The 15,731-nt window shown below is 45.8% G+C and overlaps 1 protein-coding gene across 2 annotated transcripts in view; it reads left to right on the top strand.

The window, feature by feature from the left end:
• The first annotated feature begins 1,373 nt into the window (after positions 1-1,373).
• LOC134356939 (semaphorin-3G-like) overlaps positions 1,374-15,731 on the top strand; it is a 224,896-nt gene continuing 210,538 nt past the window's right edge. For both annotated transcript variants that reach the window (XM_063068205.1, XM_063068204.1), the window contains exon 1: positions 1,374-1,702. In XM_063068205.1, coding sequence (XP_062924275.1) covers positions 1,585-1,702 — 118 coding nt within the window. In that variant the 5' untranslated portion in view covers positions 1,374-1,584. The remainder of the gene's footprint in view (positions 1,703-15,731) is intronic.

The following is a 15,731-nucleotide window of genomic DNA, read 5'->3' as shown; positions in this document are numbered from 1 at the left end:
GCTCTCCACATTACACCTGTAGAAATTTGTTAACATACCAAATGTCCTCAAACTTCTAATAAAATGTAGCCAATGACATGTCTTTATCACAATTACAAAAATATTTTGGGCCCAGGATCGATCTTCAGAGACGTTGACACCCAGGAACTTTAAACTGCTTAGCCCTCAATGAGGATTGGTGTGTGTTCCCACGACTTCTCCTTCCTGAAGTCTACAATCAATCCCTTGGTATTCCTGCCGTTAAACGCAAGATTGATTTTGCCACCCCATACAAAGAGCCGATTGGCATCAAACTGTGGCATGGTCAACAATGTCTATGGCCATTGAACGCGGGAAAAGTTATTCCCGTTCACCTGCTACAAAATGGCTGCATTCGCTGAGAGGGAGGCGCAGCAAAACAGAGCAATTGTTTCATGGCTCCAGAGGCGTGGATTCAGTTCCGACCTCAGGTGCGGTCTGTGTGGAATTTGCACGTTCTCTCTGAGAACCGCGGAGGTTTCCCCCGGACGCTCCCGTTTACTCCTGCATCCCAAAGACGCACAGATCTGTGAGTTAATTAACCGCTGGAAATTATCCCCCGGAGCTAGGAAGAATCAAGGGAAGATTAGTTGAAGGAAATTTGGAGCGAATGCATTGGGTGGAAGATTGATGAGGAGGAGATTGTTCTGAGCGCTTTACCATAGCGTCTCCCACACTACTACAACGCTGCACCTTACAGAACGAAGCGGTCAAACTTTGCTTATGCGGCGATACTCCACTCTACGCTCAGTCGGGAGTCGAGCTAACAAGTCCGCCGAGGGCAGGTTCCAGCTGACACCCCCAGTCCCTGCGGCAAGTTCCCTAGTCTCAAGGTTACAAAGTTGCCGATGGGATGCAAAGTCTTCAAAACCAGCCGCAGTTCTCCGCGGGACCTGGTGGAAGGGGAATCTACCGGAGTGCTTTGACCACCGTGCTTCACACTGCGCGATCTTTTCCTGGACCCTTAACAATTGTCACTCCTAGGCACAGCAAATATATTATAGAACTTTACAATTAAAGGGAACGTCTTTAAATTCATGTATCAGTAAATCGGAATGATCTAACGAGATTTTTAAACTCTGTCGCAACCTGTTCCGAAGTTTCATCAAACTATCCACCCGCTATATTTTTGGGCGGTTAGGTCTTTCCTGTCGCGTGTAAACAAAATTCAGATTTCTTCGGAGGGTTAATAGGAATATATATTAAAAAGTATCTCAGAAATTGAGCCGGGTGGTGGCTCATTTCAATAGGGAGGGTGGGGGCGTCGCTCTGGTTGCCGAGACTGGGAGGGGCGGCGCGGATATTGTATAAAAGTCCGTGGTTGCAGGGAGGCGTCTGGCTCGCCGAAACTCTGCCCAGGAGCGCTGGTCGTGCCTGCAGCGGTCCGCAAACAGCAGGACCCTTCCTGGGATTAAGCAAGTGGTGAGTTCGCTCGCCACTCTCGATGCTGGACCCTCCCTGCACGAACTCAGGACCTGTGTGACATCTGTAAGGAGGTGTTAAACGCCACAAATTGAGTTTTGTCACGTCTGACCACTTAAAAATTTACTATTGTAAAATAAAACTATGAAGGCGGTAATATCACTGACTCAAACTCTGGGCACTTTGCTACTCTGGAATACTATCAATCAGTGGAACGCGGGAGCCAAAGTGAATATTCCCAGACTGAAGCTCTCTTATAAAGGTACGTGGACTGTTTTATTAACCTCTACATTGTACTTGTAGCTTTTAATTCTGTTAGCCGCGTCGTGAGACTTGGGGTGTCAAATAAGCAATCTGTAACAAAGTGTTCATCCCAAACTTTTAGTTTGTTTCAAATCCAATTTCTTTTTCCATAATACTGTATTTTTAACGCGACACTTTGTTTGTAACGGATTAATTCGCCTCGTTCGAAAGAGTATTGTCAGTTTTCCTAAATTTGTGTATTAGAAAGGATAGTAGACATAGCAATTTGCGTTCAACTGCTCTGTTTGATCGATTTGTAATGGATTTGACCAGTGGATCAGTCCAATCTGTCTAACTTGATTCACGATTGCGACCGATGACAGTTGTTGAGGTTTTTATTTCGCTAGCTTTGTTTTTAAATATAGTACGTGTTTCCTCTGACTACTGTAATCGTTAACTGATTCTGATTGCTCTGTTTCGACTTTCTGTTTCGCTCCCTTGGCTAATCGTTAGTTGTCCGATTGATAGGCAGGGTGGAGATGCGATCGGCTCCAAGGGGCAGATCGACCACCTTCCTTTCATTCCTGCTGGGATTCTGTGCATGACAGAGATGTGCGGACCAGGGAGATGAAAAGGAATCTCCTCTGCCGCGAAAACTGGGCTAAAATTACATGAAGTGCCAAGAGTGGTGACAGGTCAGTCAGTGTCTGGAGGGGAATGGACAGATTGACGTCCCAACAGAGCAAATCTCGATGACACTCCTGGGGGACATCCTCTCACCTTCTCCTAACACCCCTCCACTCCCCCTCTCCTGACACCCCTCCACCCCCTCTCCTCTTTCCCCATACCTCCTCCTCTCTCCCCCTCCTCTCTCCCCCTCCTCTCTCTCCCTCTCTGGCCCCCCTCCCCTTTTTCCCCTCCCCTCTCTCCCCTCCCCTCTTACCCCCACCCCACTGCTACCTCCTCCTTCCCATCCTCCTTCCCCATTTCCTCCCCCTCCACTCCCCATCCCCCTGCTCCCCACTACCACCCCTTACCTCCCCACCGTCCCCTTCCCCAATTTCCTCACCTTTCCCTCTCTCCATTTCACCCTATCTCCTCCTTCCCCTCCCCCTCCACCCCTCTTCTCTCTTTCAGCTGTTAACATCTGGTTACCATCATTCCAGCGGCAGGTCCTGAGAGAGCTTCCCACCTGAATTGTGAAGTGCCTCACCTCTCTCGTTCTGACACTGCATGTCTTCTCAGTACTGAGCAAATATGCTACATATGCGGTTCCTAATTTATGAGTTTATTTTAAATGGGGGGGGTCAGAAAATGTAATACTGAGCCTTAACTCGTACCTATTTGTTACAGAGGTAGTCTAATCATGTGCGTGTGTGTATTATACACAATTGTGCAATAGAATGCAGAGTCGAAAGGAAGGAGATTCAGCAACGGTACATTGAATAAATTAGTTTGAAAGAACAAGTTATTGGAGATTGCTCTGGCTCTCTCCCAGGCAGCGAGTCTCATCTCCAGGACAAGAGTGCCATTGGACTGTTGGTCCCTGGTTAGACCACACTTAGAGTATTGTGGTCAGTTCTGGTCTCCTCATTATAGGAAGGGTGTGGAAGTCTTGGAGAGGGTGCAGAGGAGATTTACCAGGATGCTGACTGAATTAGACAGCATGTTTAATGAGAAAAGGTTGACTTTTTTCTTTGGAGTGAAGGAGAATGAGGGGGGACTTGGAAGAGGTGTACAAGATGAGAGGCATAGATAGAATTGTCAGCCAGAGACATTTCCCAGGGTGGAAATAGCTAATATTAGGCAGGGCAGCATAATTTTAATTTGCTTGGAGGAAAGTTAAGAGGTGTTGTCAAAGGCAGATGTTTTACGCAGTGTGTGGTAGGTACATGGGATGTGTTAGCAGAGGTGGTATTGGAGGAAGACACATCAGGGACATTTAAAGGACTCTTAGACAGACAAATGGATGAAAAAAAATGAGAGGGAAGGGTGAGCTTGATCTTAGTTAAAGCTGCGTACAACGTTGTGGGCTGAAGGGCCTGAACTGTTCTATCTTCTATTCTGTTGGTTACCCTAATGCAATTAGACGGGCTCTTGACTTCACATCTACCTCCTTATGATCTTGCATCTTATTTTCCACCTGTACTGCACTTTGATTTATTTTACCTTGTTCTACCTCAATGCACTGCGTAATGGATTCATCCGTGTGAACAGAATGCAAGAGAAGTTTTTTTTACTGTAACTCAGTACATGTGCCAATAACAAGCCAATTCTCTTTCCTACTTTGCATTTTTTTAAATCTTATTTTATTTAGGGATGTGTTGGCGCATGGCCAAATTGTTAAGGCATTTGTCTAGTGATTTGAAGGTCGCTAGTTTGAGCCTTGGCTGAGGCAGTGTGTTGTGTCCCTGAGCAAGGCACTTAACCACACATTGCTCTGCGACGACATCGGTGCCAAGCTGTATGGGTCCTAACGCCCTTCCCTTGGACAACATCGGTGGCATGGAGAGGGGAGACTTGCAGCATGGGCAACTGCTGGTCTTCCATACAACCTTGCCCAGGCCTGCGCCCTGGAAACCTTCCAAGGCTCAAATCCATGGTCTCATGAGACTAACGGATACCTATTATATTTTATTTAGAGATACAGCACCCAGAAAATCCCCAATTTAACCCTTGCCTAATCACAGGGCAATTTACAATGACCAATTAACCGGTACGTCTTCGGACTGTGGGAGGAAACCAGAGCACCTGGAGAAAACCCACGCATCCCTCCCACAGGGTGGATATATGAACTAACTCTGACACCCCCAGCTGTAATAGTGCACTACCCACTTGGCTACCATGGTGCCACATTTATGTTGTGCCCAATCTAACCAGGGCAGTGTGGTGATGTCTGGGAGAATGGGAATAAATCTACCAAGGCCTTACCTGGCACACCTGGTTTCCTGAGAACTCTGAGGGGTGGTATGGCAAATGGTCTAGAGCGGGGGTTCCCAACCTGGCCTGGACCACTTGGTTAATGATAGGAGTCTACAGCATAAAAAAGGTTAGGAACCCCTGAGAGGTGAGGCCCTTCACAGGTCCGATGGGAAGTTCTCCCTGGACCTGTAGCCAGTCATGTATAGGAACAGGGGAAATGCTGAAATGGGCCAAAATGAATCCAAGCCAGTTCCTCGCATGATCCTAGTAGTTACATGATTCAGTGCTAATGGTATAGTTGAATTTTTATAAATGTCCATCTAGGGCTAATTGCAGCTTGATTTATCCTAATTGCAACCTTAATGGAGCAATTTGGAACTATAGTTAATTGTGAAAGTGCTTTGGGACATAATGAGAAGGTATTTATATTTTTCCAATAAACCCAGACATTCAAGGATGTATCCAGTAACAGAGATTAGAGGTACTATAGACTTGAAATGAGTTTGTACCCTACACTGAGCTACAATTATCTCATATCATGTCTCAGATTACTTGCACCCACTTCTGCCCCAAAGCGAAATGTTCTATGTGCAATCTAATTTTGCATTTGAATGAACCAATACTTTTTCTGCAGTCTGCTTCAGGAATGGGTCAATGGTCCGATCAAAACCCTTCTGAATATTCAAGGACAGCACATCCACTGGTCCTTCCTGACCCACAGTATTCTTTATTGGACTTGGATTGTTATTGTCACATGTACTGAGATACAGTGAGAAGCTTACTGTTCATAGAGATCATATTGTTACACGATGCATTGAAGCAGAATGAGGCAAAGCAAAAACAGTGCAGAATAAAGTGTAACAGTTAAAGAGAAAGTGCAGTGCAGGTAAACAATAAGGTGGAAGATCATAAGGTAGATTGTGAGGTCAAATCATAGTCATAGTCATACTTTATTGATCCCAGGGAGAAATTGGTTTTCGTTACAGCTGCACCATAAATAATAAATAGTAATAGAATCATAAATAGTTAAATAGTACTATGTAAATTATGCCAGTAAATTATGAAATAAGTCCAGGACCAGCCTATCGGCACAGGTTGTCTGACCCTCCAAGGGAGGAGTTGTAGAGTTTGATGGCCACAGGCAAGAATGACTTCCTATGACGCTCTGTGCTGCATCTCGGAGGAATGAGTCTCTGGCTGAATGTACTCCTGTGCCCACCCAGTACATTATGTAGTGGATGGGGGACATTGTCCAAGATGGCATGCAACTTGGACAGCATCCTCTTTTCAGACACCACCGTGAGAGAGTCCATTTCCATCCCCACGACATCACTGGCCTTACGAATAAGAGTCCAACTTATCGTACAAGAGACTCCAGATGTTAGAATCCGGAGAAAATATGGTACCTTTAATCTTGTTAGTTAAAAGTTTGGATTTATATAGTGAGAGCATAATACTTTGGAGCAGAATTTGCCATCTAGTCCTTTAAGCCTACTTCCATACTCATTGATCATTGGAAATCTGCTACTTTACATCATTTTCCTGCGATGTCCCCATATCCCTTGACTCCCTTAATACTCAGCAATCAATTGTGTCTTTGTTCTGAATGAATTCTGTGTTTGGCTTCCCATAGCCCCCTGGGGTTAGAGAATTCCAAAGGTGTACCACCATCTGAGTGAAGTTTCCTAAATGTCCATCCTCTTACCCCGTGACTAATGTGGGTGTTGAGAGCAGGGTTGGGGTTGGCCTGTTTCTGAATTGTTACATTAGGGCTCCAGAGGACTGTGAAGTGATATTCCAGCAAAAGCCAGTCTTTAGGGGAGAAGGATTAGATACTGCTCTGTGGTGTGTATAATTGTGTTATTCAAGGATACAAGGGCTTAAAAACTGCATGGTTGGGTTAAGGTGTAAAGAACTCAGTAAAAATGAGCTTTTGTGTTAAATATTGCAGATACTTGGAATTGGTTTATTATTGTCACATGTACCAAGATACATTGAAAAGCTTGTCTTGCATATAGTTCATATTTTATTATAACAGTGCACTGATGCAGGACAAGGTTAAACAACAACAGCATGATGAGTAAACTGGACCGGGGATCGAACCCAGGTCTCTACAGCAAGACTCTGGCATTTAGTGGCAGGACAAGGATGTGGACCAGGGGATGAGCATGGCTGGGAAAGAACAGAGGGTGGAATGCCCTACTCCTATTTACATGAGGGGGGGGTGGAGTTAACACAGGCCACTGGCACGGGAACGGAACTTAGAATATAGAGCAGTCAGCGGTCGAGAGACAGCGTAAACACAGGCAAACAGTGCGGGTGGACAAAGGAGCAGTGGGCAGGCCAAACTCTTCTTGACCCCGGGCATTGGTGGAGCTGGACTTCTAACTGGAGATAGGCGGCAGGCAACACTTCTCTTGCCACGGAGCATTAACTGGGAAGGTAAATGGCTGGCAATCCTTATCTCGACACAGAATAGCACAGACAAACAGTAGGTAATTCTTAACTTGACACAAAGTAGCACCTGAAGAGGAAAACGGCCGACAATCATTATTTCAACACAGAATAGCACAGACAAACAGTAGGCAATTCTTACCTTGACTCGGAGTAGCACATGAAGCGGCAAATGGCCGGCAATACTTGGCTGGACACGAGACGACCAAACCAAACAACGACAGACAATTCGTATGGTGACACGGAGTAAGACATGAAGTGGCAATCGGCCGGCAATCACTTAGCTGGACATGAAGGGACATAATTCCTGAAGCAACCCCAGGCACCGAAGCAACTTAGAATCCACCATTCTCGGCTGCCCGGAACGTGCATTGCCGCACTGGCAGAGGGGATGGTCCAGCCCTGAGTAGATGTAAGCCAGAGTTTTTATGCTGCCGGTTCGAATGAGAATCAGGTGCCTTAATCAAGGAGCCCGGTAGAACACGGGGAAAAGGGAATTAAAAGAAAATGAGGAATCAACGGACTTGACCATGACAGTACTGTGTACAGTGAAATACTGTTTCATACTGATCATTTTATTGACCCGTTCATTGAGATAGTACAAGGTAAAACAATAACAGTGCAGAATAAAGTGTGACAGTTACAGAGGAAGTGCAGCGCAGGTTGGCAATAAAATGCAAGGTCATAATGAGGTAGATTGTGAGGTTAAGAGTCCAACTTAATATACTAGAGAACCATTCAATAGTTAGAGAAATCGATGTTCATGCTGTCAGGCTGGAGGCTAGTCAGACGGGATTTGAAGTGTTGCTCCTTCAACCTGAGAGTGGCCTCTATCATGCAGTAGAGGAGGCCAAGAACTGGCATGTTGGAATGAGAAGTGGAAGTAAAATGGGTGGCCACTGGGAAAACCTGCATTTTGTGGCAGATGGAGTGAAGTTTATGTACATTGTGACTGGCCATACCCAGTTGTAACTCCAAGTGTATAGAAGCAAGTATAAATATGATTTTGAATATTTCTGTCTGTGTGTGTGTGTGTGTAAAAGATGACTGCTTGTATAAAGACACTTTTAATCTATCTCCTCTTTGTTTTTAATTATTAATTTGGAGCGCTGATTACTTCCCTGGGGCCAATGACACAAAATACGATTCCTCTCAAACCTGTCGACTGGTCCTGTTGCACTCCACCACTGAAGTGAAGTTTGCGATTCCCAGTAGATGGCATAATGACTTTCACAGATGAGCTGGTAGAATGGATTCTGCAGATGTGGAGGGCAGGATTGTCCTTCAGTGCACATGGGACTCTGGTTCTGTCAAATTTATCCAATGTTAGAGTGGAGCTATAGCTGAAAGATATATTAATACTCTGGTGCCAAATATGTACAACTCCTCTCCTCTCCAAGCAAAAAAAAAAATCCACTGGACCATTCAAAGAGAAACATGGAGAGCCCTTCCAAGAGCCATAGATTTGTACAGTATGGAAACAGGCCCTTTGGCCCATCTGGTCCCTGCTGACCCAGAGGTCCGACCAAACTTTTTCTGTTTGCTGCCATATGGTCCATAGCTTGCCAAACCTTTCCTATCCATGCACAAAGTTCAAAGTCAATTTATTATCAATGTAACTATATGCCGCCTTATGAAACCTTGCGATTCATTATCTTGCAGGCATTCATAGTAAAACAAAGAAATACAATAAAATCCATGAAAAATGATATACAATCAACAACGGCTGACAAGCTTCCAATGTGCAAAAGAATACAAACTGTATGAACAAAAATAAATAAGTAAATGAACAATAGTGAGAACATGAGTTGTGGCGTACTTGAAAGTGAGTCCACAGGTTGTGGAATCAGTTCAGAGGTGAGGTGAGTGAAGTTCTCCACACTGGTTAAGGACCCTGACTGTTGAAGGGTAATAAATGTTCCTGAACCTGGTGGTGTGGGACCCAAAGTTCCTGTACCTCCTTCCCGATGGTAGCAGCAAGAAGAGAGCATGGCCTGGGTGGTGAGGGTCCCTGATGATGGATGCTGCTTTCTTGTCGATGTGCCCAATGGTGGGATAAGGAATGAAACCAACTGGAATTATCGACGGAGACCCCAGCAAGCAGATATACTATAGTGTCAGGAGTACTAGTGTGTGATAACATTGCTAACGTTTTCACCTTTTCACTAATTTTCTCCTCCTGTCTGAGTCCTCTTTCTTGCCGGATTGCAGAACCAGGATTGTTGGGTGGAAGCCAGGAGTTCGTTCACTTAGCAGGAGAAAGATACCTTTTATCACCGGGGTTTCCTGCAGAAACAAACTGTTCTTGTACGAAGCTACCTGATGTACTGTACTAGGCCCTTAGTTGATCAGGGTCGATCATGGAGTTTTGTCCTAGCTATCTGCTCAAGCCAGGGAAGTACAATACAGAGAGCAAGCTGTTGCCCATGCAGCAGGCAAGCCCTCTCTATGCAGCTGATGGGGCCAAAGGAATGGCAGAGACCGATACAGTCTGGCATCAGTGGCATTGCAGGAATTACCAGTCAGTGCTAAACTCAACGTAGGACTGCCTTAGGGGCTCCAGCTCCAGTTTTTTCCCCTCTGGGTTTACTCTCGACGCCTTCCCCATGAGTGGGTCTAGCCACAAGGCAGCGGAGGTCTGAGGTCAGAGTTTTCCTTCTCCTGGGTGAGCTGCCAACCGGGCTGAAGAGCCCCATCTGCCCGAAGCAATTGGTTTTAAGCCGCCTTTGCCCCTTCTCCTGTCAGTAGAAATGGTTCTGCTAGGCTTAGTAGCTAAGCCACATGTGAAGGCCAGGAGCTGGACTTGCTTCTCAGAGGCTATTTCAGACGTTCATCATTGGGCGCATTTAAGAGTTATTTGGAGCTTATCCCCATGACTCCCGCCACTACTGACAACCTCAAATGCCCAATGTACACTCAGTGGCCACTTTATCTGGTACGGGATTGGAACCCAGTGTGGTCTTCTGCTGCTGAAGCCCGTCCACTTCAGGGTTTGATGTTTCGTGCATTCAGATATGCTCTTCTGCACACCACTGTAACACATTCATATTTGGGTTACCGTCACCTTCCTATCAGCTTGAACCATTCTGGCCATTCTCCTCTGACCTCTCTCATTAACAAGGAATTTTTGCCCTCAGAACTGCCACTCACTGGACGTGTTTATTTGTACCATTCTTTGCTAACTCTAGAGATTGCTGTGTGTGTAAATCTCAGGAGAGCAGCAATTTCTGAGAAACTCAAACCACCCTGTCTGGCACCAACAATCATTCCATGGTCAAAGTCATTTAGATCATATTTCTTCCCCATTCTGATGTCTGGTCTGAACAGCAACCTCTTGACCATTTTTGCAGGCCTTTATGGATTGAGTTAAACCACATGCTTGTCTGATCTAGATATTTGCCTTAACAACCAGGTATACAGGTGTATCTAATAAAGTAGCCACTGAGTGCATGTGTGTGGGTTAACATTCTGTCCAAGGATGAGCATCACTGGTAGGTCATGGTGTCCTCCCCAACCCCACCATACCCTCCTCTCCACTCACTTCTCCCACCTCTTCACTATGGACACCAGCAATACATCCCCATTCGTGGATATAGTTCCAACCGTTACAGATTGGCGTGGGAGAGGTGTGACCACTTACACCATCACCAGATGTGTCATGATGTGTCATTAGTGATGGAACTGTTAGGCTACAAGTGGAAGTCTTTGGCCACCTCGTTACATTTACTATAATTTTCCGAGGGTCTAGTGGTTCTTTGGTTGTCCAAAATCAGAGCTTTCGATAACCTATGGATGGTCGACTCCCTCTAATAAGACCTGAAGACCATAAGAGCAGAATTGAGCCATTCGGCCCATCAAGTCTGCTCCACCATTCCAGCATGGCTGATTTATTATCCCTCTCGACCTCAATCTCCTGCCTTCCCCCCATATCTTAATCTACCACAGAACTTTGATACTCACAGTGAAGGAGGGACAGAGCTTAGAAGCAGGTCTTTACACCCACCGGGTCAGAGTCAGGCTTGCTACTACTGGCAGATGCCATAAAATTTTTTTTTTTTTTGTGTGTGTGACAGCAGTACAGCGCAAAATTACTATGTTATAGTAAATAAATAGTGCGAAAGATTAATACTGAGGTAGTGTTTGTGAATGCTTTAGAAATCTGGAGGCAGAGGGGAAGAAGCTGCTTCTCAGTTGTTGAATGTGGAACTTCAGACTCCTGTGTCTCCTCTCTGATAGTAGTAATGAGAAGAGGGCATGTCCCAGGCGGTGAGGATTCTTAACCCCGCCTTGAAGCATCACCTTTTTGAAGATACCCCTGATGGTAGGGGGGCTTGTGCCCGTGATGAACCTGCAAGCCCCTGCAGCCACTTTCATCTTGTGCTGTGGAACCTCCATAGCAGGCGGTGATGCAACCAGTCAGAATGCCCTCCTCCTATAGAACCGGCGGCAACCACCACAAACACATTTGCACTAATTCCGCCTAATCCATTTCATTCTTCCACCGCTTCCATCAATTTCCCTCCCCAGACTCAAGACTTAGCTCTGTGCTCGAGGTAATTTACGACAGCCTATTAACCTACCAGTCGGCACGTCTTTCTGGGTCGTGGGAGGAAGCCGGCAAACCCAAAGGAAACGCTTGCGATCAGAGGGAGAATGTGCAACTCTGCACAAACAGAGGCAAAGGTCAGAATCGAACCTGGGTCACTGGAGCTGTTCGGAGAAACTAACTGCACCAAGAGGCCACCTCACTCATAGACCAGAGCCTTGGATAAACCTACTGAAAGACCACAATTCCCACTAAGGCACCGCGATAATTTATATTGTGGTTCAGCTATAAAAACGGGAATATTGCATTGGAATGCATACTACCTGAGATATAATATGGATATTATTTTCTGGACATCTTGTTGATTAATGGGATTATTTAAACCTGCTGTAATCATATAGAAGTTAAACTATTTTGGTTTATGGCACCCTGGAGTGTATAGCTCTCAGTTTCATAATCTTTGATAAATTGTGTCCTGCAGGTTCTTTCGGGTTTCCTCAAAATTGGTGCGACCACGTAACATTTGGTCTCAATGGTCCACGTAATATACTCCCGTTCCGCTTGTAACTCCATATTTGTTGTGCAATGTACATTTTATGGTTCTTTCATTAAAAATCATCCGATCTATTTTCCAACGAGTTGCTAACTGCAGCAGTTCTCAGTAATTACAGGATGTGAGATGTGATACACTGTGTTTGTGGCCCTCTTGAGTGCCATTCCTGGGTTGTGTGGAGTTTAACCTTCCTAAAAAATCAGCGGAGGACAATAAATGAACAACGGCCAGATTTATTGTTGTAGTATTCAGCAGGTCCACTGCTACTAACAGTCACAATATTGTACACCAACTCCTCTAATCAGAGTCTCACTGGTAACACGCCAGCAGCCGTGATGGAATCTGGTTTATGTGAACCCCATACAGGTTCAGATGGTGGGCAGCATGGTAGTGTAGTGGTTAGCATAACGCTTTACAGTACAGGCGACCCAGGTTCAATTCCCACCCCTGCCTGTAAGGAGCTTGTACGGTCTCCCTGTGGCCGCATGGGTTTCCTTTGGGTGCTTTGGTTTCACCTCACCATCCAAAGACATGTTGGTAGGCTAATTGGTAATTGTAAACTGTCCCATGATGAAACTAGGATTAAATCAGGAACAATTAAGAAAATCTGCAGATGCTGGAAACTCAAGCGACACACGCAAAATGCTGGGTTTGCTCAGCAGGCCAGGCAACATCTATGGAAAAGATTCTTCATCAGGATTAAATCAAAGGTGGCTGGACAGTGTGGCTCGAAGAGCCGGAAGGGCATATTCTGCGCTGTATCTCAATGTCGCGCCCCCCCCCCCCCCGGCCAGCCTCAGGGTCGCTCAGCTCGCTGTCATCTAGGGAAACAGCCCTCGGCCCCGCCAAACTGGGTAATAGTTTGTGTGGATACTGTGTGATGTACCCCACCCCGCTCAAATAACAGACAATACACCAGATATGATTAAATGATTTACAGTTTATACATATTACTGGAACTATATAATTAATAGAGAATAAAATATAAAAGGAAAATAAAAGGCGCCTCACTTATCAAAGTTCAATCTCTTCGTGCACAAACAGTTGGAGCTCAGGACCCTCCTTCTTCACCCTGTGACACCTCGGACCACCTCGACCTGCCGCCTGGGACCAACAACGGTGGTCGATCGGACGCTCCACACGAGTCCGTCTCCGTCTCCTCTCCTCGCCGAACACCCTGGACCTTGGACTCCTGCTCGGGGTCCGACCCCGTTAGTGGACTCACAGCACCTGGTCCATCCTCTGTCTCTCTCTCTCCCGCCTTCTGCACAAAGACCCGGGCATCACACTAACTTACAGACACACAGAAAGAATAACATCTATCCCAATTGGTTCGTTCATCCTCTTATCAGTAACATGATCCAAACAAACTGCTAGCGGGAGGACTTTCTCAGCAGTTAACATAACAAAGAAGCCGTTTCAATTATTACATAACAAAAAAGCCATTTTAGTTAGACTATGCAGTAACATAAAAGAAGAAACCCTTATGTTACGTACCCTGTAACTGGGTTGCCAAACCAGCAGAAATGGATCACTCAGTTGGAGTCTGGATTACTAGAACTAAGAAAGTTTTATTAAAGAAACAAGCAACACAGTACTCTAATCAAAAGGATAATGAATGCAACAGTTCAGCAATGATAAACACACATGTACACAGAATTCAGATAACAGGATCAATCAAGCTCTATCGTTGTCTAGGGGCAAATGACCAGTTTCAAAGTGACGCAAAGTTCAGTTCAGTTCTCAGTAATCGCTGCCGTGGGAGTTGGATAGTGGGGGGGAAGGAGAGAGAGACCAAAAACGAATGAATATTCAAACGGCTTCCACACAGACCTTCGCAGTCAGCTGTCGGACGAGTCCTTTGTGATGTCATCTGAGGTCACCGACCATGACCCCTCCGTTTCCAGATACGATCGTTTCCCTGCGCTGAACCTGGCACCCAGGCAAGGGTGGACACACACCAGGTTCCTGCCGATCGTGCCTTTCCACCCTGTGCGTTTATGGCTCGGTACTTCCCACCGACTTGTGAGAGACGCACCGCTTCCAGGGTCTTGTTACCTCGGGTGTCGTGTGTGTGTCGCCTTAGCGAACCTGTCCCTTTTTATCCCCCTGCTGGGGTATCGCCTGTCCATCACTTCAAACAGTTCAGGGTTCAAAGGGGGAACCGCTCTTGCCAGCTCTCCTTCCTTCATTACCATCTCCAAATGCTGCTCCATTATTTTCCTTATCTCTCTCTCTCTCCTGAAGACCGGTGGCAGACCAACTGCTGATTCCACAGGACAGCTAACATCCTAATCTATGTGTATTCTTGTCACACCTTACATCAATAAATAAATAAATAAATTTGGCAAGAGTCAACCACCTCTCTTCAATACTGTTTAACAGAGAAGAATGAAAAATGGGTTGCGACACTAGCACAGTTATTGGATCCATTGTCTTGGGGCACTAGAGACCAGGGTTCACTCCGCTGTGTGTCTGCTTTTCCTGGGTGCTTTGCATTCCTCCCACATTACAAAGGGTTAGTAAGTTGTGGGCATGCTACTTTAGTGCTGGAACATGACAATACATGCGGGCTAACCCTTCACAATCCTCGGACGGAGTTAGTCATTAATGCAAATGATGCATTTCAATGTATGTTCGATGTACGTGTGGCAAATATGAAGATCTTTTAAAGGTTAGCTTTGTCTTTAACGTGAGATGAGTGTAAATGGGTGTTTAATAGATTCCGTGGAAAGGAGGGCCTCTATTCATGTGGTATGGCTCTATGACTTTGTTACACTTTGGTATGGAGTGTTAGGAGAGGCCGTATAAAAGCAGTACGGTAGAACAGCGGTTAGGGTAATGCTGTTCCCGTGCCAGCGAGCTGGCTTCATTCCCACTGCTGTCTCTAAGGAGTTCGTACATTCTCCTCATGTGGATTTCCTCCAGGTGCTCCAGTTTCCTCCCACGTTCCAAAGACGCATGGGTTAGCAGGTTAATTGGTCACATGGGTGTAATTGGACGACGTGGGCTCATTGGGCGGAAGGGCCTGTATTAACAGAAGGGTACAATTCTCAGAGGAGTACCGGAACAAGAGATCTGCAGAATAAAAGGGCAATGTTGAAAAAAGGACAGGTTGAAAAAATGCTTAGAAGAATATCGGATCCGACTGATGCTGTCTTACACTTGTACCATCCTGTATCCTATTGTCTCTTGCATGCTCATAATCTCCCTGCTGATTCCTTTATCACCAGCTGCATGAAGTGCAATTCTCTGTTACCAGTACACCTACCAGCCAGTGCAGCGTGTCTTTGGGATGAAGGAGGAAACAAGAGCAAGGGGCGGACACTGAGTATGTGCGTAAACTCCGTTCGGGCAACATCGGAGATCAGAAATAAATCCATGTTGCTAGCGCTGTGTTGGTGGGGGAGGAGGGTGGGTGAAATAGGAGAGGACATCCTGTTTGGTGTACGTAACAAAGAAGCAGTAGAAAGGAATTGGTTTGTGAGGCTGTTTGAAGGAACCAAGGTGTTCTTAGATCGGTTGTTCCCCATCTGGGGTCCACGGATCCTTTTATTAACGGTAGGGGTCCAT

This window comes from Mobula hypostoma, chromosome 15 (genome assembly GCF_963921235.1).
Source record: "Mobula hypostoma chromosome 15, sMobHyp1.1, whole genome shotgun sequence".
NCBI classification, from domain to species: domain Eukaryota; kingdom Metazoa; phylum Chordata; class Chondrichthyes; order Myliobatiformes; family Myliobatidae; genus Mobula; species Mobula hypostoma.
This window is presented reverse-complemented; position numbering and strand designations above follow the sequence as displayed.